General features: G+C 50.5%; 3 protein-coding genes across 28 annotated transcripts; 1 reads left to right on the forward strand and 2 right to left on the reverse strand.

Annotated features, from left to right (window-relative positions):
• Nucleotides 1-589: 589 nt before the first annotated feature.
• Ndrg2 (NDRG family member 2) lies at nucleotides 590-16,864 on the reverse strand. 20 transcript variants are annotated; one of them, XM_087584876.1, is made up of 17 exons: nucleotides 16,465-16,787; nucleotides 13,409-13,496; nucleotides 6,763-6,843; nucleotides 6,395-6,436; nucleotides 5,979-6,084; nucleotides 5,634-5,754; nucleotides 5,292-5,354; nucleotides 4,082-4,142; nucleotides 3,787-3,873; nucleotides 3,548-3,604; nucleotides 3,283-3,386; nucleotides 2,846-2,890; nucleotides 2,516-2,567; nucleotides 2,225-2,272; nucleotides 1,972-2,007; nucleotides 1,789-1,840; nucleotides 590-1,593 (listed from the first exon to the last, which is right to left on the reverse strand). In XM_087584876.1, the coding sequence occupies exons 3-17, from the start codon at nucleotides 6,835-6,837 to the stop codon at nucleotides 1,427-1,429; spliced, it is 1,116 nt and encodes a 371-aa protein (XP_087441002.1). In that variant the 5' UTR covers nucleotides 6,838-6,843; nucleotides 13,409-13,496; nucleotides 16,465-16,787; the 3' UTR covers nucleotides 590-1,426. The 20 variants fall into 20 exon arrangements, with proteins under 20 accessions (XP_087441002.1, XP_087441009.1, NP_001257791.1 ...); XM_087584883.1 differs by lacking the exon at nucleotides 6,395-6,436 and having other exon boundaries at nucleotides 16,465-16,864; NM_001270862.1 differs by lacking the exons at nucleotides 13,409-13,496; nucleotides 16,465-16,787 and adding an exon at nucleotides 9,162-9,229.
• Nucleotides 8,736-16,239, forward strand: Tppp2 (tubulin polymerization-promoting protein family member 2). 5 transcript variants are annotated; one of them, XM_087586402.1, is made up of 5 exons: nucleotides 8,736-9,044; nucleotides 11,467-11,586; nucleotides 13,894-14,117; nucleotides 14,835-14,988; nucleotides 15,959-16,233. In XM_087586402.1, the coding sequence occupies exons 3-5, from the start codon at nucleotides 13,945-13,947 to the stop codon at nucleotides 16,142-16,144; spliced, it is 513 nt and encodes a 170-aa protein (XP_087442528.1). In that variant the 5' UTR covers nucleotides 8,736-9,044; nucleotides 11,467-11,586; nucleotides 13,894-13,944; the 3' UTR covers nucleotides 16,145-16,233. The 5 variants fall into 5 exon arrangements, with proteins under 5 accessions (XP_087442528.1, XP_087442527.1, XP_087442526.1 ...); XM_087586401.1 differs by lacking the exon at nucleotides 8,736-9,044 and adding an exon at nucleotides 9,523-9,608; XM_087586400.1 differs by lacking the exons at nucleotides 8,736-9,044; nucleotides 11,467-11,586 and adding an exon at nucleotides 13,581-13,693.
• A 79-nt stretch (nucleotides 16,865-16,943) lies between the features above and the next one.
• Rnase13 (ribonuclease A family member 13) lies at nucleotides 16,944-19,544 on the reverse strand. Of its 3 annotated transcripts, none has more exons than XM_087586379.1 (2): nucleotides 18,508-19,544; nucleotides 16,944-18,282 (listed from the first exon to the last, which is right to left on the reverse strand). In XM_087586379.1, exon 2 carries the CDS (start codon nucleotides 18,274-18,276, stop codon nucleotides 17,815-17,817), a length of 462 nt encoding a protein of 153 aa, XP_087442505.1. In that variant the 5' UTR covers nucleotides 18,277-18,282; nucleotides 18,508-19,544; the 3' UTR covers nucleotides 16,944-17,814.
• Nucleotides 19,545-23,308: the final 3,764 nt, after the last annotated feature.

Genomic DNA, 23,308 nt, shown 5'->3' on the forward strand with positions numbered 1-23,308 from the left:
GGTCCTCTGGAAGTATCAATTGAGTCATCTTTTAGATTAGGATGACCTTGAACTCAGAGATCCTCCTGCCTCTGCCTCCCAGGTGCTGGAATTAAAGGTGTGTGCCACCATCACCCAGCTTTCTTTCTTTCTCTTATTTTATGTATGTGAGTACATTGTAGCTGTCTTCAGACACACCAGAAGAGGGCATCAGATCCCATTACAGATGGCTGTGAGCCACCATGTGGTTGCTGGGATTTGAACTCAGGACCTCTGGAAGAGCAGTCAGTACTCTTAACCACTGAGCCATCTCTCCAGCCCCTCAGTCAGTTTTCTTAAAGGGCACGATATTGATGACATCTCTGAAATCCTACAGTCTTTCACAAACAACAAGAAAGCCTTCTAAGATCTACAACAGCTCCTCTTTCCCAAGCTTAAAAATGTTATTAGTAAAAAGAACGACACTGTTTTCTTGGCTCCCATGGTCACACTCTGTGAAGCTTATATACCCCGCCAGCCATCCCAGGTCATCGTTGCTTTAGGAGGAACAGGGGAAGGGTAAGAAAGGGGTGGGGTACAGGCACATGCAGACCCGGATTAACAACGGTGCTCAGTTTCCTCTATCTTTTATTGTCACAGCAGAAGTTGTGTGAGACAGGAGGTCACACCCTACACACAAGAGTATGGTCAGAGTCTGAGGTAGCCCTTCCCACCCTGATGCCAAACCCCAAGCAGTCGGACCTAAGTTCTTTCCCCCAGTCCCACTTTAGGTGCACACTGACAGCTATTAAAGTTAGTGCGGCCAAAGGACCCGGGCCCCTCCCTAATGCCCCTGCTTCAATGTGTTTACCATTGTTCTTCACTGGCCACCATCTCCCGTTCTGACTTTCTTTTTACATGCTGGATATGTCTATCACGTTAAGGATCAGTAACACACCAGCAAATATTCCCCTGAGAGACATCCATTTAGGAGCATTGCCTTCAGAGGCCTTAAACGTCAAGGCACTGTGTCAGCTTTGGGGGAATGGAGCTCCTCATATCCCACCACCAACCCTACACATACACACACTCTCCTACCCTTGCAAATATGGGCTAAAGAGGGGGAGTGATGGCATCCCCGTGACAGCTAAAACAACTTATTGTTCCTCATCTATAGAACCCAGGTCAGAGAGGGAACATAAAAGCCTTCTCAAGACCAAAACGGGAGGAGGAGATGACTTAGGGGGCCTGGATCTCTAAGAGATATTAGGACACCTCACCGAGGAGCTAGAGGATATCACAGGTTAAAGGTCAAGGTTAGGGTAGCAATTAAAGATCAAGGTCATCATCTCCCTGCACAATCTGCCCATTTTCCTTGCTGACTCTGGCCCATTGCCCTGAAAACACCTCTTAAGTTAGTGCTGCGGGAGGTGAGGGCTGGGTTCCACACCAAGGCAAAGAGGGTCGCTCAACAGGAGACTTCCATGGTGTGCCCCGGGGGTCCAGAAGGGAGAGTCCCAGACTCGCTACTCTGCGACAGGGTGCGGGATCGGGACCGACTGCCATCGATGGATGCCGCACTGGTCAGAGATGCTGTGCGAGACCGAGACAGGCGAGTCATACAGGATGAGGCCACTGTAGATACAGAATCATAAGCAAGCCATCAGAGAGGAGTGGGGAAGGCGGCAGGTAACTTCCGGCGGTGCCTAGGTGAAGACAAGCTGCGGCCAGAGAATCAGCGAGCTTGCCTTGTAAGACAACGAGTCCAAGGATTAGCCTAAAATAGGTCCACCTCACAGTGCTCTTATCAGCCTCTGTCCCAATACTCACTGTAGCCCATGCCTTGCACGAAGTACTTGAAAGCTTCTGTCAGCTTGCCTGGCTGTGGGGGCAAGGAAAGAGGAGAGATGGTTGGGCACCGTAAAAGACACAGCAGTGGCAAAGGGCACTGCTCAGCAACCCTAATGAGCCGTCCAGTTTCCTCATCCCAGGACCAGCAGGGTGCTCGCTCACCTGAGTCAGCTGCGGCTGACCTCCAGAGTCCGCCATCTGCTCAGGAAAGAAACGCCCAGAAAAGAAGGATCCATGGAGATATCAAAAGATTCGTGCAGAGGGAGAGGGGCTCGCTCCTCCCAGCTCCCTCTCTCTGTTCTTCTCTTCCTTGACCCATAATGAACCCACAAAGCTTAGACGATGGAATTTAGAGTATGTATGCCCCTGCCCTGGGGGCCGGAGAGCAAGTGAGGCTTAGAGGAGGCCCACTAACCTTGAGGAATGAGGTCTGTGTGGGGTCCAGTTTTGAATTACATTCCACCTGGAATAAGTAGGAGGTGGAGTGAATGAGGTCGCCCTCTCCACAACCCTCCAAGGGGCCCTGATCTTTTCCCCTCTCCTTGTCAGCCCCCACCCAATTACTTCTTAACAGAAGTCAAATTCCTAAGGCCCTAGAGTTGCTACTCCTGTCCCGGAGTTTTCGAGTCTGTAGCTCGCCAAGACCCACTGCTTGGGTGGACCCAGTGTTAGCAAGACCCCAACATCCCCAAAAGCCCCTACTGACCACGGCATCTTCATGAGGTGCTTGGTCTCCTACCACCAGCATCACGGGGCACCTAGAGGCACAGGGTCAGGAAGAAGACAGTGAGCCTTGTACCCTCTCACCCACGCTTCCCAGAAAAGCAACCAAACAGGAGTCTGGTTCCAAGGAGGAACCAGTTGCCTTCGTCCTGCTGACTCAGCAAGGCGATCAACGAGGGAAGCCCCAGAGGGAGCCAACTTGTTACACAGGATGGGATAAGGGAGACTGGTAACTTCTCTACAAAGGTTAAGGGATGTTGGTACCCAGGGGCAGTGCAGAGACAGGACAAAGCCGCATCTACCAACGTCTTACTTGAGGGTCATCTCACCACCTCGCTCAAAGTTCAGGTCTCGGCGGCTGCGGAGGGTTCAAAGAGAAGTTGTTTTTTGACAGGCATGGTTGTCTACCCAGATAAGCTACCTCCTCCGTAGGAAGCTAGCTCCTATCTATAGTCAGCTGTTGGTGATTAAAAGTAAATACCAGGGGGAGGATTTATAACTTGGTAAGGTTCCTGCTTAGCTAGGAACCAGGTTTGATCCCCGCAGCAGTCAAAAAGGGAGGAGGGGATACCATAAAAAATGGCAGGCGCAGGCCAAGAGCACACCACCTGTAATCACCTGTGCCCTAGATCTCTGGTCAGAGGCAGCTAAGGGAGAAGAAGGGCCCAAGAATGAGAGATGCCCTTACCCCTGCCCTGAAGCTGCCCAGCCAACCCTGCCCGCAGCGCACACTGCTCACGGCCCACTCACTTGTTGTAACTGTTCCAATACAGTTCGATGTTCTCCAGGTTGGGCGCGTGTGTGATGAGACTTCTATACTTCTGTATCAATTCAGAATTTCCAGAAAGCTCTTCCTGCAGCACCGAAGGGATGAATCAGGGTGGGAAAAAGAAGCCAACGGTGACGGAAACGGTCTTAACACCCTCAGGATCCTGTGCCAGCTGAGGAAGTCCTCCCAAAGCATTCGAGTCCCCGCTGTCCACCTCTACTTCTTCCACCTCCCACAACCAATTACCTGGCTGAAAAGGTGCCCAAGAATCATCTCCGGAATGGAAGACGTAAGGCCGGTTAACTGCGAGGACAGGTGAACAAGTTCAGGATATTGTGGAGAAAGAGACCCAGGCAAAGCAACACAACCTCATTTTTGGGCCCCACCATTCCCCCTTTGAAGGTCCAAATCTATTCAGTTAAACCAGTAGTGCCATCCAAGGAAGAGTCCCCACCCTAGACGTCAGCACACAAGGCCCTCCGAACCTTGTGGGCTGCCCAATCCATCCAGCCCTTGGCGTTGGGATCAATGTTGATGAGAACAAGACCTTCAACGGTGTCCGGGTGGTTCAGCTAAGGGATGACATAAAGGAGATCAGAACCGGCCACTTTGTCCCCACCTCGCTGAGCCCCACTTATCTCCCCAGACTCCTATATGACCCTGCTCCCTATTTCCTTCCAAAATTCTGGGGTGACAGGAATGTGGACCATTCATTCCTGCAATATTCTATCTAATATGGGGGACCCACCACTCCCCACTCTAGCAGTTTTTGCTTCTTACAGCGTATCGTGACAGAATGTATGCTCCAGCTCCAACGCCAACTCCAATTATCGTAGAGAAACTGTAAAAGGTAAATGTACATGTCACGGGTTCTAGCAGCCAAAAATCTGTCACGGCCCAATTTCCTCAAACTCATCATCTTCCCAAGGTCATAGCCACAGAAGAGGACAGCGAAGGACGTTCAGTTCGGGGTGTAAAACGGCACCAAGAATGCCTGATACTTGGTGTAGATGCCTGAAGTCTACCCTCAGCTTCCTCCCGGAGAACTAGTGTCTTGAAAAGACATCCCTGCCTACACACACAGCTTATCGATTCCCAACTCTCTGAAATGAGTTTAATGTGTTCTCAGCCCTGGCCCTACAGAGGAACTAGGATTATGGACCTTAGAGCAAACTATGAAACAGGTGAGGTGTTAGTCATTTGGGAGAAATGGAGGAGGCAGGAAAGGAAGAAAACCAGAGTTGCTGAGAGCCATGGTGCCCAGGAAAAGCTAGACCAAGAAAAGATCCCAGGAACCCGGGGCTGACCAGACGGCTCAGCAGTCAAGAGCATTTCCTTCTTTTGCAGAGGCCCCAGGTTCAGTTCCCAGCACCTCCTTGGTGGCCCTCAACCACCGATTATTCAAGTTCCAGAGGTTCCAATGCCCTCTTCTGGCCCCTGTGGTCGCCAGACATATGTGGTAGTGCCCATATATGTATGCAGCAAACACTCTCAGATAATAGATAAAATCAATAAAGTAAATAAAATCTATAAAATAAAAGTAAATCCGAGAAAGAGAAAACACCCAAGAATCAGCATTTTCCTCCGCATGCCTGTGAGGCTCGTCTTCCTTCCCCCACTGTCTTACACACCTGTCTCCTGGTGTCCAATGTGATCATGGGAGACAGGAATGGGGACCAAGACAGGTCTATCTAGTTCCTCAGGGATGAGGTCACCCACACCTCCTCTTGCCTAACTTCCAAGTCGGAGAAGCTTCCCCTAAGCCTGAGATGGGGACAAGTACAAACCCTTTTGTTCTCTTTCTCCCGATCAGTAGTAAGATTACTTTGATCATTGCAGTCAATAGTCCAAGCCCACTGCCCTTTCTAACAATCAAGGTGAAAATCCATGGAAGAGGAAGACGGACTGAGACCAAAATTAGCCCAGAAACCATGGTGACCACACTCTAGGGCCTTCTTTGTGCTGAAAAGAAAATTTGAAGGACTCTCACTTTAAGTACTGCAGGATGCAAGGAATCATGTCTGCAAGCTGGTCCAGAGATGGGTACTGGTACCTGGAAAAGAAAAAAATGTTAGCTACCAGTCTGTACCCATAGACCTCTTCCCTGTCGTAATCTCTGTATTCTCTGCCAGAGCCTTCTATGCCTCCTTCACATCCATCCTCTCTGGTACACTGTGCACTATCTTGCTTCCCCCTACATACACACACACACAGAGAGAGAGAGAGAGAGAGAGAGAGAGAGAGAGAGAGAGACAGACAGAGAGACAGAGAGACAGAGAGACAGAGAGACAGAGACAGAGAGAGACCTGCCTGGTAAGGAACTAATTCTTACCCCAGAGGAAACACAGGTGCCCCCTCTTCCATTCCAGGGGCATCCACATGGACCCGCACGAAGTTCTGTATGATCTCTTGCATATCCCCGAACTGAAACAGTGGCTGGAAGCAAGATTTATCTAAAGAGAACCCACATTCCCCACCCAACAACAAAATCAGAGGGAAAAAGCACCCTAGTGTCAGAACCCACCCTCTTGCTTTGATGCTACCCCACATTAGCGGGGGAATCTCTCTCTGGTGTGCCGCTGGGTTCCCTGCCTGACCATCCTGACTATGCCCCTGTACACTTTCCCCTTCCCTGCCTCTTCCCAGAAAGATGTAGGAAAAGAAATGAAGGTCTTACAGTTGAGTCCTACATCATGGTAGGTGAATATCGCTGGACGTTTGGGTTTGGGGGTGCCATACACGGTAAAAGTGACGGAGCCATAAGGTGTCTCCACAGAATGAGTCTGTAAGAAAAAAAAGCTTACCTTCAGGGAGGAAATATACTAAAAGTTTTCCAAAGGGGGAAAGGCAAAAATAAGTGAACCATCTATTAAAAACAGGATCAATGAGTCTCTAGGGAAATATGATGGAATTGGGTCTGAGGGTAGAAAAATCATTAAAAAAAAATCAGAGATTAAGGAACTCAAAGAGAAAAAAAGGAGGGAAAAGAGGAGAAATGTGAGAAATAGGAAAAAAATAGAGGGCCAGATTGAGGGCCTCTCAGTTGGGGGACAGAAGAGCTCCTCTCCCACCCCGGCACAGTCCCCCAGTTACCTGTCCCTGGTCCAGGAGGATTCGGGCAGCTAACTCAGCCTCCTGGAGAGACACACACAGACATACACACGGACAGAGACACACAACCGATGGAGAGATGGACACAAAGAGGTAAAGAGAGACCAACAGACACCAAATACAGAGAGAGCGACAAAAAACAAGACAGGAGAGGGTGAAGGTTAGTGTAGTGACGAGACGAGGTTTGGTGGGCTCCCTTTTACAGTGTCTAGGATGAAAGATGGGAGGAGATGGGTAAAGGAGGGGTGTGCATTAGAATGAGTGCTGTGGGCCTGGGGAGTCGGGGAGCAGGGGGGGGGATCTTTCAGAGCATGGGCTTAAGGCAGGGAAGTCAGAGAGTCTCTACAAACCTTGGCAGCCTCAGGCGTCTGTCCTGGCAACAGTGGCTTCTCCTCAGTGATCTGCACCTCCTGAAGCTCTGCCATGGTGGCCTGGAAGGATAAGAAAACTGTAAACCAGCCAGGCGGTTACGGAGCACACCAGGCAGTGGGCACACACCTCTGTTCCTAGCACTCGGGAGGCAGAGGCAGGCAGATCTCTGAGTTAGAGGCCAGCCTGGTCTACAGAGAGAGACCTAGGGCAGCCAGGGCTACACAGAGAAACCCTGTCCCTAAAACCGATACAAAACATTAAGTCCGGGGGTGGGGGCTGGGGGTGGGGGTTGGGGGTGTACTCTCTGCCCAGGGTAATGCAAGGTGCAGAAGGACCCCAGCACTGAAAACTCCAAGACACACAAATGGCTTTTCTGGCTCCCCTACTCCACTTCCAGGGTAATAACAAACAGGAGAGCACATCTCTTCAGACCGGCAGTCCCATGGCTGCCCCTCAACCCCAACACTCGAACCTCAGGATGCTCCTCTCTCTCCAATCCTGGAGGAAGACGCCAGGGTGGAGAAGCAATGTGGCTCCAGTTTCTTAAGCTATATTTAGGGGTCACCCCACACTCCCTGTTGTAGCGCACTGGCTGGGTGCACAGGGTTAGGGTTGTAAGAGTTCACTATTCACTGTGACCTTCAACTATACCCCCAATGTCAGCATCTTGACTGAGGCAATGACCATTTCAAGTACTCAACAGAGGGACCTAGATATCCAATCCGACCAACGTCTCCCTCTCTCTGGCGACTCAAGACTCTCTCTCTCCCAAGTACACAAATGAGCGTACATCAACACTGGTAGGTCTAGAGAGCAGCAGAGCCCCCTTGCGCAGACTTGGGAAAAAAGGGTGGGGCGCCAGTAGCATAGGGTGGGTGGGGTCAATTTACTGAGTTCTTATTGGCTGGATACAGTGAGCAAGGAGGTCAGGGTTCTTAGTCCTGACTCTGGGGTCTGAGAAAACACAGGAACAAGGTGAATGACATGGGAGACAGACTTGGGTCTTTTAGGGACATACAGCCACAGCCAAGACCCAGAATTCCAGGGTCACTAACCCTTCCTAATCTCTCCTGAGTCCAGAGAACGCGCCCTCTCTAGGTTCCAATCAATACAAGCCGCAGGGGCCTGCGGGGCAACACAAGCAAGTCCAGGCTGGGTAGGGTATGAAGCGAAAGGAGAGCTGACAAGGCGATAGAGCATGACTGTGTCAAAACCTCTGGTCCTACCCTACTGCCACCACTATGTGACCTTGTCCGGTTAGTTAGTACTCAGTTTTGACAGTTCTCAGTTGATATGTAGGTATTACAGCATGACCTTTTCCTCACCATTTAAAAACAAACAAGCTTCACGCCTTCATCTCTCCGGTCCACCCAGTCTATTTGCATGTCGGGTGGAGAAAGAGGAGGGAGAATAGGGTGGTCCCGTAACCTCCGCACTTTCCCGGACTGCCAGCCAGCTGGTGCCAGTCGGAAAAGGATGGGTAGGGCTTGACTGGCTGCTCCCAGAACACGAAACCTGACCCTATGAGTCCCTAGCTGTCGGTCCTCATCCGGACCAACACCCTCTCACGGCGGACACGTAGTGCCCAGGACATCATCTCAAGAGACTCCCAAACACGCCCTGCATTTTGCAGCGCCTCTGCCTTTGTGCCCAGCAGCAGAGAGCCTCGCTTAGCCAGCTCCTTCCCCAGGACTGCAGCCCGGGGACCAGAACCACGATGCCCACTCTCCTGGCCCGCGCTCTCCCGACCCAGGGGCGCGCTTGCCCCTCCCCCTACCTGCTGCAGCCGCCGCGGTCGCTGCCACCTTCACTTGCCTTTGACTTAGGTCCGCCCTAGTTCAGGCTCCCCACAGACCCGCCCAGGGCCCGCCCCCGGGCCATCTCCCTGCAGATCCGCCCCGACCCCCCATAAACACGCCTCGTAACTCGCCCGGGCCACCGGGGGAGGGGCGAGAGGGTGCGGCTAGGGAGCACACAGAGGTGATGCTTGTAGGCTCCCCGAGTGCTCCCCACAACCCCGAGCCGCGTGAAATGGGGTGTGCTTGGGGACCCCTTAAGCCTCCAAATGATCCCCACGCCCACCTCAACGGCGCCCCCTACTGTGACCTGGCTCTGCCAGGCTCATTTTTGGCTCTCTTCCTAGCCCCCCAGATTGAGTGGCAGCGACGGATAGAGTGGGGAAGCCAACCCAAGGTGCCCACGTCCCACGATTTCAGCTACGCCCGCCCGGAAGCAGAGAGCTAGGTCAAGGAAGAGGGAGGTGGGCGAGGGCCACAGCTCAGACCGGGTTTCGGGGCAGGTAGGGGTAGTGGTGCCAGCGTGTCTGGGGACGGGGCGTCGAGGGCGCAGGAATTCCGAACAATTGGGGTGCTGGTACCTCCTCAGCCGAGTCCTGCCGCTTGCTCTCCCGCTGCTCCGTGAGAAGTTGGACAACAAGCAGGGGGTTGGGGGGGGCGGGAAATGCTGGGGGCCGCTATAAATAGAGGATGAACGAAGGAGGGGAAAGATGATGGCCAACAGCGACTCCCGGGTCAAGGCCCCAACGAGGGGGGCGGGTAGAGGAGGGGCTGGGGACCCCCCAAGGGCTCCGACTCCTGTGTAAACAGGCGCGGAGGCGGAGCTAACTCTGCAAGGGTGGAGTAAAGGGTTTGAGGAGGACTCGATGTCCTGGGCTGAGACCCAAGAGACCCTGTGGCTGAGGCGCTAACCCCTCCTAGTCCAACCCCGAAAAGGAGGGCGAGATCAGCTCTGAAAAGCTGAGTGGTAGTGCCCTGTTGCAGAGCTCCTGAGCTGCTGTCTCCTGGGCCCGACCCGCGGTGCCTGGGTGGGTTTACTCTCCTATCCTAGACTTCTACAAGATTCACATCTGAGACACGTCCTGAGCTCTTTAAGGGCTTGCTGAAGTGGAATGGTTGATGGGCTACGGGGATTGAAAGTTGTGTTGAGCAACCAGATTGTATTTCCCCACATGCCCTCGTTCTCGCACCCTGCTCCCAGAGTCAACCCTGCCCCATCCCCCTTCAGCCTAGTTCCAGACTTGCCATTTAGGGGGCTGGGCGCCAGGCCAGTTGAAAACAATGTCCAATGGAACCGGAGCTGCCAACTGCAACACCAGAGCAGACTGCTCCCCCCAAGACCCCCAGATTGCCCTCCCCCCTGCCTGGGAACTACCCTCACCACCCACAACCCCCCTCCCCAAGGAACATCAATGCTCCTTTCATCCCCACTTGGCAGGTCTGTTGGAAAGGAGGAGAGGCCAAGAGGGAGGAGGAGGAGACCTGGGTAGGCTCAGACCCAGCTTAAAAAAAAAAAAAAAACAAAAAACAAAAAACCACCCTAGACCTAAAGAGCTTCCTATATCCCCGAAACAGAGCCCCAAGTTTTCCTCTGTTGTTTTCTCCTACTCCCTTCATAAGAATTGCCCTAGAAACTGGCACAGAAACCTGGCATTCTAGCTTCCTGCCTAGCCCCTGGGTACACAGGTTTAACGCTCTCCTAGACAAGAAGTTTGCTGGAATTAAGAGAAGAGCTACAGATGGGTAAGATAAGAGAGCTCTCCACAGCCCCCGTGACTTGGAGAAAGCCAGGGAACCTGGACTGAGCACTTCAGCCTGCCGGCTTCTTTCACGTGTCTAAAGTAGCCGTACTTGGAGAGGGGGAGGGAGAGACTGGAAGGTTCCAGCATCTAAATCTGTCTCTGGGTCAGGATGACTCAGGGGGAACCTGATAAGGGGGCAGACACAGGGGCTTGGGGAGGGCAGGAGGTGGGAAATTTCCACTGAGATCTCCTTACTTCCTAGACCTACGGGGTCTCTAAGAAGCTCCTGAGGACACACACACACACACACACACACACAAGCACACGCACACGCACACACACGCGCACGCGCGCACAAAACTGGTTCTGCCTCATTGTTCTTTACTGTCCTGACAGGTTCAAGGCCGACCTGAGTACAATTGACCCAACATGGACAGTATCTAACCTTTCTCTGGGTCAAAAGCAGTTTCAAACTGTGCTTTTGGCTAAGTGACAGTTTCAAGCATATTCAGCGTACAAACCACCGGATAGATGAAATTCAAAGAAGTGATACGGTTTTGGTCAGTTTCGTGATCCAGTGATTAAAGAAGCGTATAAATACAGAAAAGGCTAGGGAAATTAATCAATAAGATCAATGTATAGAGGACAAGTCTTGTAGCAGTCCCCACCGGTCTCCGGTGGGAAAGAAGGGATTTTCATTTTCCCCCAGAATGATTTTAATAACCCCTGATGAAGAAAGCACAAATTGGAAATTCAGAAATACCTAAAAGTAGTTTTTACAATACCCTAGCCATCATATATGCATTTGCAAAGCGTATTATTTAGTGTTCACGCTGAATCTTGTTTGTACCAAAAGATTTCAGGGTCCCTAAGCAATACTTCTGAAAACCCCCACCCCCCCAAAGGCTAGAGACTACAGGCTAAGAGCCACATGTTTCTATGATTTGGAGGAAAGGAGTTTTGTTTTTAGGGTGAATTGCCCAGATGAGAAGTAGAACGTTTGAGTGGGAGAGAAGGGGTGTTTTCACCTCAGGAGAGAGCAGAAGAGAAAGTATAAGCAGAAACTCGAGAGCTCCTCTGAAGAGTTGAAGAGTAGGAAGTGTGTGTGACCCCCAAATCTGTGTCATTATCCTTAACTACACAGATGTGGAAACAGAAGCCCAGGAGCATTAAGGACTTGCCCATGGCCACCAACTGATCGCACACCAGGGTGTGAATCCCCATCAGATTCATTCCCCTTCAGGGGCTATTCTCTTTCCACCAGGTAACCTTTTGAACATATAACTATGCCATTAGGGCCCCCCTTGTGGGTAAGAGCAATGTTAGTGAGAGGCGGGTGACACTTGGTGAGACAGACTGGGTCCAAGTTGTGTCCTTGAATGCTAGGCAGAATGATTTGGCAGTAAGAACCATAGATTATACTTCTCTTTTTCAAGGTGTTTTATTTTAACTTATGTGTCCGAGTGTGAGTCCATGCATGTGAGAGCAATGCCCATCAATGCCGGAGACATCAGATCTCTCTGGACCTGAAGTCACTGGCGTCTAAGAGCTGCCTGACGTAGGTGCTAGAGTTAAACCCAGGTGCCATATTCTAAACCACAGAACTCTCTCTCCAGTCCCAACTACTCTTGAGTCATAGCATAGTCATTCTGTGAGACAGGGTATTGGGTGTTCCTCAGACTGGCCATGTGTCTAAGGCTGGCCTTGAACTCCTCATCTTCCTGCCTTGGCCTCCAGAGTTCTGCGATTATAGGCATGTGTTCCTGTAGTCAGGCACCATAATCTGTTCTCCAGCAGGAATAGTGAATAGAAAATCACGGTTGGGGAAGGGTAACAGAGCTGGTCCGTGGGCTAGAAAGGAGTAGAAAGGAGTAAAGAACCGAACCTAGAAAAAGTTCAGAAGCCTCAGAGAAGAGCCCCCAGATAATCAGAGGGATATAAAGTACAAAAGACTTGGGCCTGGAGAGAGAGCTTAGTGGTTAGAGCCTAACTGCTCTTCCAGAGGACCTGGGGGTTCCATCTCCAGCACTCGCATGTCAGCTCTCCACCGTAACTCTGGTCCCGGGAGATCTGACACTTTCTGACACTTTTCTTCCGGCCTCCATGGGCACCAGACCCACTCCATGATACACAGACACAGATGCTGGCAACACACCGTACACATTAAAATGAATTAATTGGATAAAGACTTGAAAAGGATGCAAGAATAGGAATGGAAAGGACTTTTTTTTTTTCTGAGACAGGGTTTCTTTGTGTAGCCCTGGCTGTGCTGAAACTGCAGTCTGTACAGACCAGGCTGGTCTTGAACTCAGAGATCTACCTGCCTCTGCCTCCCAAGCGCTGGGAGTTGAGGTGTGCGCTGTCGCCACCCAGCAGGAATGAGCTCATAAAATTACAAACTGCTTATAGGAATTGGTACCTGATTAGATAGCTAAGACTAGAAAGTAACCAACCTCCGATGTGAGATCCCTAAAGCTCATCTCTCTTAGAGGGCTTTTGTCCAGAAAGAAAACATTAAGGGGTATTGGGAACTGCTTAGAATCATGTCTGGGGATTTTCAGAGTGTGAGACTTACTCTGACACGTTTCACTCTACTTTATATGGATCTGTTACACTGCAGTGCTTTTCCCCTCTCGAGTCAACAGTAGAAGCTCCTTAAAATCCCTGCTGCAGTTGTTTTTCCACGGCCACAGATCTGGTGGTCAGTGCGCCTGGACTGGGAGATCAGACCAGAGGGGCAGTGTCCAACTCAAGCCAGCCCTGTTCTCCTCAATCCCAAATGCTTTAGTGATTGGGTCTCCCCAAAATGTACATGCTAAAGTTCTCCCTTCCAACATGGTGGTGTTAAGGAGCGGGATTTGGAGGAGTCATGATGAGGTTTTGGGAGGGTAAAAAGATGAAATTTCAGGAATGAGATTTATAAGCCAAGGGAGCTCTACCGTGGGAGGGCATAGTGAGGCCAGAAGCCGTAAGATTGGTAAACTGGGACAAAGTGATTAGGGGCTTTGATCATCAGCTGAAGATGCTGACAGACATTACTCAATCCAAAGGGCATGTCTTGCTATCCATGACTCCACAGTCTTTACCCGGCTTGAAGTTCTTGCTGATTTCAGCGCCGTGACTGGACCACTCACTGCCCAGAGATGAGAAATTGATGAATCTCTGCTTCAGATCCTGGAAGGGAAGACAGTAGAGAAACCAAGCCAGAGCCAAAAGTGATGTCATGTAACACTATGACATCACAGTGTTTCTTTCCTGCTTTCTTCACCCATTTTTGTCTCCCTGTTGCCACACCTTCTCCCCAGTCATCTGACTGCCACATAGCTGCACACACTTGTATACAAAGGCACAGACACCGCCTGGGCTCCCAGGTATATGACAGTGGTGGCTAAGGAGGTTTCCTAATGCATAGGAGTTTAAGCTTGACCCAGTGCTGGGAGGGGAAGGAAGCTCAGCGGTGGGTGGAAAGGTCGGGGAGAGAGGAGAGCAGCAGGGAAGAGAGCAATTGTTCCTGGTGCTGCTGAAGTTTACTCCTTACCCTTCCATCATCTCCTCCTCCCTCACTCCCCAGCCCCATCCCCCGCCCCCACCCCCACCCCATCCCCATTCCCAGCAATTGACCATGGCCTCAGAAGCAGAGAAGACGTTCCATCGATTTGCTGTCTTTGGAGAATCATCCAGCAGTGGCAATGAAATTACCAACAAGAACTTCTCCAAACTCTGTAAAGACTGTGGCATCATGGATGGCAAGGCAGTGACCTCCACAGATGTGGACATTGTGTTCAGTAAAGTGAAGTAAGGGGCCAGAGGTGGGGGCTGACGGGAAAAGGTAATTTTTTTTTCTTTTTTCCGGAACTGGGGACCGAACCCAGGGCCTTGTGCTTGCTAGGCAAGCGCTCTACCACTGAGCTAAATCCCCAACCCCGGGAAAAGGTAATTTAATTGGTCACAACACAGTGTTTTGTTTTGTTTTGTCTTATCGAGACAAGAGTTTCTCTGTGGGACTGGAGGGATGGCTCAGTGGTTAAGAACACCCGACTGCTCTTCCAGAGGTCATGAGTTCAATTTCCAGCAACCACATGGTGGCTCACAACCATCTGTAAAGAGGTCCGATGCCCTCCTCTGGTGTATCTGAAGACAGCTACAGTGTACTTATATATAATAAATGAATAAATCTTAAAAAAAAAAAGAAGAGTTTCTCTGTGTAGCCTTGGCTATCCTGAAACTCTCTGTAGACCAGGCTGACCTAGAACTCACAGAGATCCACCAGCCTCTATCTCCTGAGTACTGGGACTAAAGGCGTGTCCCACCAGCCTGGCACAGCCTGGCATAGTTCTTAAGATAGATGGAAGTTATAAGGAGGATCTGGCAGGTGCTGGGAACTGTCCCAGCCCCTATTCTCAAGATCCATTGGCAGGATAAAATAGGCCATTCCTCACTAAGAAAAAGGTAGATGTTGGGAGGTGATGACTTCACCCTCCACAGTTACTGGATTTCTGTCTGACTGACCAGGGCCAAGAATGCCAGAACCATCAACTTTCAACAGTTTCAAGAGGCTATGAAGGAGCTGGGCCAAAAGCGCTTCAAGGGGAAGAACCCAGATGAGGCATTGGAAGATGTTTTTAAACTCATGGAAGGCAAGGACCCTGCCACCACCGGTGCTACTGTGAGTCATGCTCTTACTTTTCGTCTGATCTCTTCCTTCTTTTGGATGTTTCTTTCCTTCCTGTCCATCTGACCGTCTGTCTGTCCATCTGTCTGTCTGTTCTGTCTAGCAGGCCCATACTCTGTTAGACTATCCTGGAACTGGTTATGTTGACCCAGGAAGGTCTTCATTCTTCTGCCTCCCAAGTGCTAGTATTGTACGTGTGTGCCACCATGCTGACCTCAGTGATAATGTTCACCTCAAGCCCAGAACCTTACTACTTCCCAAATCTTGCCCCAAATCTTTTTTTTTTTCTTTCAGAGCTGGGGATTGAACCCAGGGCCTTTCGCTTGCTAGGCAAGCGCTCTACCACTGAGCTAAATCCCAACCCCTCTTGTCCCAAATCTTGTTGGCAGTGTAACTCAGAAGACGGGGTAGGTAGCCTGTGGTACATTGCCTGTGTTGGAAGACTTTAGAGATCTTTGCTACCAGTGTAGTTGGATCTCCCAGCTACACCCTTAGCCACAAGCTGTTCACTTGAGGAAATTAGACTCGTTCTCAAGTCTCATGTCTAGCCAAGACACCTGAGCCTTCTGTGGCTTGAGAGATACTAACATTGGAGGACTTGGTGCCTGCTTCCCCAATACCCCTCCTACATAAATTAAGGTTTAATCTCAGACCTCCTGCCTCTCACCCCTCTCCTTCCTAAATCTTCCCTCTGTAGATACAGTGCCCTCAACTCTGCACAATGTGGGTGTGGCTTGGAACTGAAGCCCTCTGCCAGTATCCTGATCAGAATGATTTCTCTGGATAGGGAAAAAAAAAATCCACAGTCCTTTCCCACAGCTGTGTCTAGGCCTCAGGAAGCAGCACCATGCCCAGGCAGAACAAGCTCTCTCAGCATGTGTTCTAAGGCTCTAAGACCATTTGTGGTGAAGGGCTGTGAGAGCCAGGGAAAGGAAGGTTTCAAATTCACCCTTTGCCTTTGCAGAAAGCGACCACGGTGGGTGGAGTAGACCGGTTGACAGACACCAGTAAGTACACCGGAACCCACAAGGAGCGCTTCGATGAGAGTGGTAAGGGAAAAGGTATCGAAGGACGGGAAGAGACCACTGACAACTCAGGCTATGTGAGTGGCTACAAGGGGGCTGGCACCTATGACAAGAAAAGCCAGTAGAGGGGAAGCCATCTTCACCTGCTAGTTCCTTGACCCTGTGTTTTTAGCACCAGGAAATCTAGGAAATAATAAACAATGTGTGTGCAGCACTTAGCGAATTCCATCTCATGAGTATAAGGAACAGATTGGCCCACAGACAAAGGGAGAGGAGAAAGCCCACAGAGCCAGGACTTCAGGCATGGACCCTTTACCCTGCTAAACCTCGTGCATACCAGCCATAGGATAGCAGTCTCCTTGGCAACCGCTCCTGAGACCAGGACTGGAGAGTACATTTAGAGATAAGAGTTAAATCAGATGCAGAAGAAAAAATATTTACTTACTGTGTTCACACGGGAGTGTCTCCTTCCCTTTTATCTCCCCAAAGGGAGTCATAGTTCTTGATTTGACATCCCATGAGTCAGATAATCATTTATGATCTTGAATGTGTCTCCCAACTCCATAATCTGTTAGAATCCAAGTTTTGTTGGGAGATAGAGACCCGGAAGGGAAGCCTGACACCTACTACAAATCACCAATTTATTTTCAGGCTGGAGAAAGATAGAATCTCTTTGGTTGGTTGGTTTTTGAGACGGGGCTTTCACTGTGCAGTTCTGGCTGGCCTGGAACTCTAGGTCAGACTGGCCTTGAACTCGCAGAGATCTGTCTGCCTCTGCCTCCCAGATGCTGGCATTAAAGTCTTCCATCCACCCCACCTTCATCCTCGTGGCCACAGAGCAGAAGACATTTCCGACTGCTAAGAAGGTCCAGGGGGTGTGGGGTAACCAGGACACCCAAAGCAAGGAAGGGAACTCAATCATAATTAAATTTGAATGTGTTTTTAACTTTTTATTTTGAAATTACTACAGATTCACAGGAAGTCTATATAGAAAAGGGCTCATTGACCTCCTGCCGGGTTCCCCCCCCCCCCCCCGATGGTTTTTACATGACTGGGCCTGAGACTGCCTCTTACCCTGCCACCTGAGTGAAACAGAGATAAGGGGGGGAAAGGAGGACCGAGGGACCTTGGGAAGGACAGGAAAGATCATTTGAAATTGTGGTGGGCCACAGGAAGACAGGGTTTGGGAACAGGCGGGCAGCACTGATTGGGAGAGTCGAGAAAACAGCACCAGGCTCCATAGTGGAAGGAGTTGGGGAAGGATAGGTTCTGTGAAGGGAAAGGGGAAATCACAGATCAGTGCAGACTGGAGACTGAGGGGGCTGAGGGGAAAGGAGGCAATAGGGCCTGAGGGTGATAGGGAGGTTCTTATTGCTGCAACGTGGCAGGAATTAGAAGGGAACTTGGGGTAACGGGAGGTGTAGTGGGGGGTGGAGGACTGACTGACACTAAAAACAGGCCTAGGGAGAGATCTGGAGCTGGGTGCCTGTTGCCATGGTGTGAGCTGTGGCCTGGGCCTCTCTCCAGGAGTCGGGATCTGGCCCAGCAGATACACAAGTACTGCCAGCTGGACACAGTCTGCTTCTTGGGTGGGTTTTACTGTCACTGGGAGAGGAAGGCTCATGGGAGGGTGGGGGGGTAGGGGGATGAGAAGGCAAAAGAGCCTGAAGGAGGGCGGGGCTCTGCTTCAGATGTCAGGGAGGAAGACTTAAAGGCAGACTCAGAGTTTGGGAACGGGCCTCGGTGCGGCATGTAGAGGCCTGTCGTAGGTGGGACTGGTTTGGGAACTAAGTCCCTAGTAGAGGCCGATGACACCTATTGGTTCAGCATCATGCTTGCGGGAGCAGAGCAAGTACAGCCTTTGGTTGGTCAGAGTGCTGTTGTAGCTACAGCTGGTTGGGGCCTGCTTATGATCCAGGGTACAGACAGTGATGGGGAAGGAGTTCTGAGTGAGGGTGCAGTACTCGTTGTAGTTCTCACAGAAGCTCTCGCTGTATTTGCAGAACTTCTGGATGCTTTCAAAGGGGGCATGGACCACATAGTGGATCTTAGGGCAGTACCAGTCCTGGAGTTTGCCTCTCACGTAGGCCATGAGGCCATTACAGTACCCGTGGAAACCCTTCGGGTAGTTAACCATGGGGTAGTCGACATGTAAGATTCGGAAGTTCTTGATGGCCGTCTGTATCGTGATGCCTGTCACCAGAGTTGGCTGTAAGACAAGCTGGAGGACAAGGAGCGAGGCCGCATCTGATGCCATTGCCTTCTGCCAGCAGAGTTAAATTAGAGGTACATTAGGCTAAAGAGACTGTCCACCCTTCCCAGACTCTCCAGCATTCTCCGGCATTCCCTCTGTGCCTCTCCTAACTCTGGAAATTGCTCAACGCCTTACAAATTCTGACACTCCAAAAAGGCAAAGCACTTGCTCAAGGTCACCAGCTATCTAGAGCCAACCCTCCTCCTGTGGTTCACCACCGAGACTCAGTCTCACCTAGTCTCTGGGCTGTGCAGCACAGAATCAGAGGTCCAGCTGGTCCTTCGGGGGAAGACGCTTCTGAAGGCTCCCTGTTTGCTGGCACTCCTTATGGTAGATACAGAAGGAATGGAGAACAAGCTGCCTTGGTAGTCTGACAGCTCTGCAGGAAGAAACTGAAGGCAGCCAGGGTGGAGAGGAGTGGGAGGCAGGGATGTGTGTGTCTTGCCTAAGGCCACTTACAGCCCAGAGGTGGGTTGAGACTAAAAGGTTTCTGGATAGAGACAGTCTGGAAGGATGGAGTGTCCCTGGGTTTGAGGAGCATCCTGCTAAAGGAGTTAGATGGGTAGGAGGAAAGAGACATTGCTATGCTGGTATCCTCGGGACACTTAGATCCAACCTCCTGGCCTGAAATCCCGGAAGTTCCTGGGCCTTCTTTGATGTTTGCTCTGGCTCACTGGTCCTGCTTTTAGCTAAGTGGGAAGGAAAGAACCACCTTTTGTATGAAGAACAAAGTGTTTACCTTTGATCAGGGGTTCACCAATGTCTCATCCCACTTATAAGCCCCCCCCGGGGGGGGGGGCATGCACAATGGAACTTCCCACCAGAGCAGTAGGCTGAGAACAAAGAGCTTCCAGGTCTTCCCGCAGTCCTCATCACCAAGGCCCAGCCGAGCATGCCAACACCTTCTACCCTAGGCCTGTCGGTTCAGAGCATTGCTAGGAGTTGCTGCACTCTGCCGCTGAAGCCCCACGCAAGCATGGCAGGCTGCTTGGCCCTTGAGAGAATGTGAGCCACCAGGCTTGATTAGATTCTTGGTATTGGCTGGTATGTGACAGTTCGTCCTACTGAGGCAAGGGCTAAGTTACTCAGCTTTTTATCAAGTATCTGGATCTTCATCAAGGTCAACGAGCTAGTTTCAAGGAACTCGCCAGCTCTAACCTTTGACCCCCACGGGCCTTTCAGCCTTGCCTCCCTGTGGACATTCTCCACATTGACACATTTTGGGGGCTTTACTTGTGACAGGCTGTCACTGGATATGCCAGGCTGGCCTCAAATGGCTTATTGCGATTGCAAATTGTTTTGAGTGCCCTAAACAAAGCTATGTATCACCCTCCCTAGCCCCCTGGGATGCTCTTAGGAGAAACTTTTCACCTTCAGCAGAAGAAGTGGGAGTCAGAAGGGAGACCCTCAGGTGCTCTGGGGGGTCACTGTGGAGCTCTCAGGAAGGAGGAGTTGGTCTCAAGAGACATATTGGTATTCTCACTGCGGTCTCTCATTTGCAGCCTCCACTGGGGCTCATTCCTTCTGGCTGCCCAAACTACAGCCCAAAATTAAATCTACTCTCAGACTCCATCCTCTGGTGCTTTTGTCTTTATTTTCCTGTCGTTATGCTAAAAGGCTTTGACTAGAGCAGCTTTAAGGGGAGAAGGTTTATTCTAGCACACACCTGAAGGAGCCCATCCAAGTGTGGAAGTCAACACAGGACCCTGAAGCAGCTGGTCCCGTTGAATCCGTAGGGAGCAGATATGGGTGAACACACGTCAAACTGCTCAGTTCCTTTGCCCCATCCATAGGATCCAGGGTCCCAGCCAGGAAACAGCAGCTGGGTTTTCCTACCTCTATAGCCTCGAGGATCATGCCCCAAAGGTATTTTATCTCCCAGGTGATTCTAGATCCTAAATTGGCATTAGCACTAACCATCGTGGCTGTGTGTCTGCTTCCTCAGTTTTCTGGGATAGGCTCCTCCATCTCCCTACCCGTCAACCACAAGGCATGATGGTAAAAGACAAGGCTTGAGTCTTGGCTTTAAATGGTGTGTGCCATCACTTTGCGTTTTCCAGACTTCTGCTTTAACTGCTCGAGAGGATAGTACATTATTCCTCACAGTGGTATCAGGACTCATTACCATGTAAATCACAAGCTCTTGCCACAGTGCCTGACTCATGGTGTCTACTCAGTATGTAACTCGTCCCTAAGTCATGCAGCCCTCAGAATCTTATTTAGAACTCTCCCCAAATTAGTCCCTTCCTTGCCTCTTTCCCAGCTCAGCCTCTCCTCTTAACCTGGACACCACACCCTCGACTCCACTAAATCTCCGTCATCTTTCATTCAAGTACGGAGAAGGAAATTAGTTCCCAGAGGGCAGGAGAGATGGCTCAGTGGTTACGAGTACCAACCCTCTGCTCTCCCAGAGGATTCAGTTCAGTTCTCAACACTCGCATGATGGCTCACAAGCACCTACAACTCCAGTTCCAGGGGATCTGATACACTCTTCTGCACTCTGTGGGCACAAGGCATGCAGGTAATAAACAGACATTCATGCTAGCAAAGTACTTGTACACATTAAATTTTTTTAAATTAACTTCCCTGTTTTGTTTAGCCCTTACGACAGTTCCTTGTTTCTTACATTATATAATCTAGCCAACATGCCATTGGGACATGAGACTCATGCTCTCCCTCTTGTCTGTGTCTGTATCTGCATTTCTACCCCTGCTAGCTCCCCACCTTGTATTGCATCACGCCCCGGCGTCCCCAGGCTGTCTCCTTGGAAAGCTGCTAAGGCTCTCCCTTGCCTTCTTGCCCCATTCTTTCCCTGATTAGTTTGTATGAGGACAGTCCCGAGGTCTCATTACCAAAGCCTCTGCTTAGAAGACCTGCCCTGAGGATTGTGCGCAATTCAGACAAATGACAAATTCAGACCCACGGAGGCAAGTGGCTGTCACTGGGCTGCAGGACGGTGCCCTGGCCTGGCTGATTGACTCTGTGCTTTGAGAACATCAACTCACAAAGTCTAGGATGCCAGTTTCAGTCTTGCCTTCTCACGCCCCAGTCCAACCAGGTTGCGGTTGGAGTTTTTGGTGGCTCTCTCCGTCTCACACAGCACCGCTCTCCAGCCCCTCTGTTTGCTACCACTCACGTGTGCACACAAGATCCCAAACCTAAAAGCCTGTGAGAGAGGAAAGGGTCTCCTCACTGGCTCTTGTCTCACTTTCTGTAAGACGATTTTAATTAAGTGGCATGCAGATGGGTAGCTGTCTACGCCTTTCCTAGGTTCTACACTAATTCGCTTGTCAGCTCTAGAGTCTCATTTATTCCCTACGCAGACATAATGACAAATCTGCATCCCCGTGTCACCAACCCAGGGCCTCCTCTAAACTCGGCCCCTGTCTGAGATTCCTCTCCACAAAGATTCCAGTGATGATACTATGACGGAATGTTTAAAAGTATGTTGTGATTTATTCTTTGAAAATTTTGTTAGGGTCCAAGAATCCCTGAGGAATGATACCCAAGACCCAAGTAGTATGTCAAAGCAGAGTGTTTATTAAGCTGCGTGCAGGGGTCTCCCCATTTGGGAGTGGAAACCTCCAGAAGACTCGAAGGCCCAGCTTTTATTGTCGGGAATTTTAGGGAGGGGTGTGAGCCTTTTACCTTGGTTGGTCCGCTCTACCTCCAGGGGTCTGACTGAGTCTACAGTTGGTTGAGCTCTGGAGACTTTCCAGGGGGTCCCTTACTCACTTAAGCGATCTATTCCCACTTTAGGCCAGATGACAAGGTGTCCTCAGATTGGCTGACCACAGATTCCTGGATCTGGGTTCTCGTGTCTGGGGAATAGAAACTGAGGTCGAGACTCCCAAATTGTCAGTTTGCAACCTGTCGTGGAGTCAGCCTGGCAGCCTGGCTCTGGCTAACTCAGTCCCCTCAATTTCATGCACGTAATTCAGACCATCCTCACCCCTATTTCCCACTCCAACTGCTCCCAGACTGCTGTTACTCCTGTCCCAACATCATGTCCTAGAAAAAAAAAATTCCAAAACTATTAAGTTCAATTAGTACCATTCACACACAGTTGTAGGGACAATTAGGAATGTGGTCCTCCACCAGGGACTACACCCCTGAAGAGAACCGACTCTCCCCCAGCAACTAGCAACTGCCATAGCTCTTTAGTAAGGGATGGGTCTCTGGAACTCTCTTCTCCATCCATGATGGAAGTTTGGCTGACTTGCTCTTGTGTAAGCAACCATGGCTGCTGTGAGTTCCTGAGACCAACAGCCCTGTCCCATGCAGAAGACTACGGTTTACAGCAGTCCTCCCTGACATCTGGCTCTTATAACACACCCACCCGTGTTCCTTGATGTTCCCTGAGCCTTGCAGGGAGGAGGTTAGGATATAGATGAGGGATTTAGGGCTGAGCTTTTCACCCTCGCTTATTCCTTGCACTTGGATGAGTCGGGAGTCTGTATTGACCATCGTTCACCGCAAAGGGAAGATTCTGTGGTGAGATCTGAGATTTGCACAAACATTCCTGTAGGTATAAAGGGACGTGTTTGGAAGGTAGATTGATATGTCCATTTAGTAAGATTACTAGTAAGTTCTCCCCTAAGGTCTATGACCTCCCAGCCATGGGTCCTTGGTCAGGTTGACAGACAGTAGCAGGCATGAGTACTACATCCTGTGGAGCAGGCCTTAAATACAATCAGAAAGCTGTTGATTCTGCCTGTAACATCCGTGTCATTGTTGCACCGACGGGCATACCCCTCCCAAGCTGTTCATTGCTGTCGCTTGTAGGATCCACAGCTGGGTAAGACTGCTAATGATTTTTTCATCTCCCAGCAGGCTTTGTAGCACTTTCCGGCACTATAAAAGCTAGCCAATAGGAATAGCTCTGGTAGATCAGTACCAGTTTGATTTCTCCCTGACCTATGATCATCCAAGTATGTGATACCTTCAACAACTAGGTCTCACCTCCAAGCGCTAGTGAGTAAGCAGCAGCATGGCAATGTCCTGTATCCCACCACTCCAGCCTCCTGAGTACTAG

This window comes from Rattus norvegicus, chromosome 15 (assembly GCF_021556685.1).
Source record: "Rattus norvegicus strain SHRSP/BbbUtx chromosome 15, alternate assembly SHRSP_T2T, whole genome shotgun sequence".
Lineage (NCBI taxonomy): Eukaryota > Metazoa > Chordata > Mammalia > Rodentia > Muridae > Rattus > Rattus norvegicus.

What these genes read in the sequence shown, in the direction of transcription:
- Rnase13 (XM_087586379.1), bottom strand. Translation starts at nt 18,276, where the DNA reads ATGGCATCAGATGCGGCCTCGCTCCTTGTCCTCCAGCTTGTCTTACAG.
- Tppp2 (XM_087586402.1), top strand. Translation starts at nt 13,945, where the DNA reads ATGGCCTCAGAAGCAGAGAAGACGTTCCATCGATTTGCTGTCTTTGGA. An exon ending in ATTGTGTTCAGTAAAGTGAA is followed by an intron (nt 14,118 to 14,834) that starts GTAAGGGGCCAG and finishes CTGACTGACCAG; the next exon opens with GGCCAAGAATGCCAGAACCA. An exon ending in CTGCCACCACCGGTGCTACT is followed by an intron (nt 14,989 to 15,958) that starts GTGAGTCATGCT and finishes TTGCCTTTGCAG; the next exon opens with AAAGCGACCACGGTGGGTGG.
- Ndrg2 (XM_087584868.1), bottom strand. Translation starts at nt 7,471, where the DNA reads ATGGTCATTGCCTCAGTCAAGATGCTGACATTGGGG. An exon ending in CCATGATGTAGGACTCAACT is followed by an intron (nt 5,755 to 5,978) that starts GTAAGACCTTCA and finishes GGTTCTCTTTAG; the next exon opens with ATAAATCTTGCTTCCAGCCA. An exon ending in CGTGCAAGGCATGGGCTACA is followed by an intron (nt 1,594 to 1,788) that starts GTGAGTATTGGG and finishes CTGTATCTACAG; the next exon opens with TGGCCTCATCCTGTATGACT.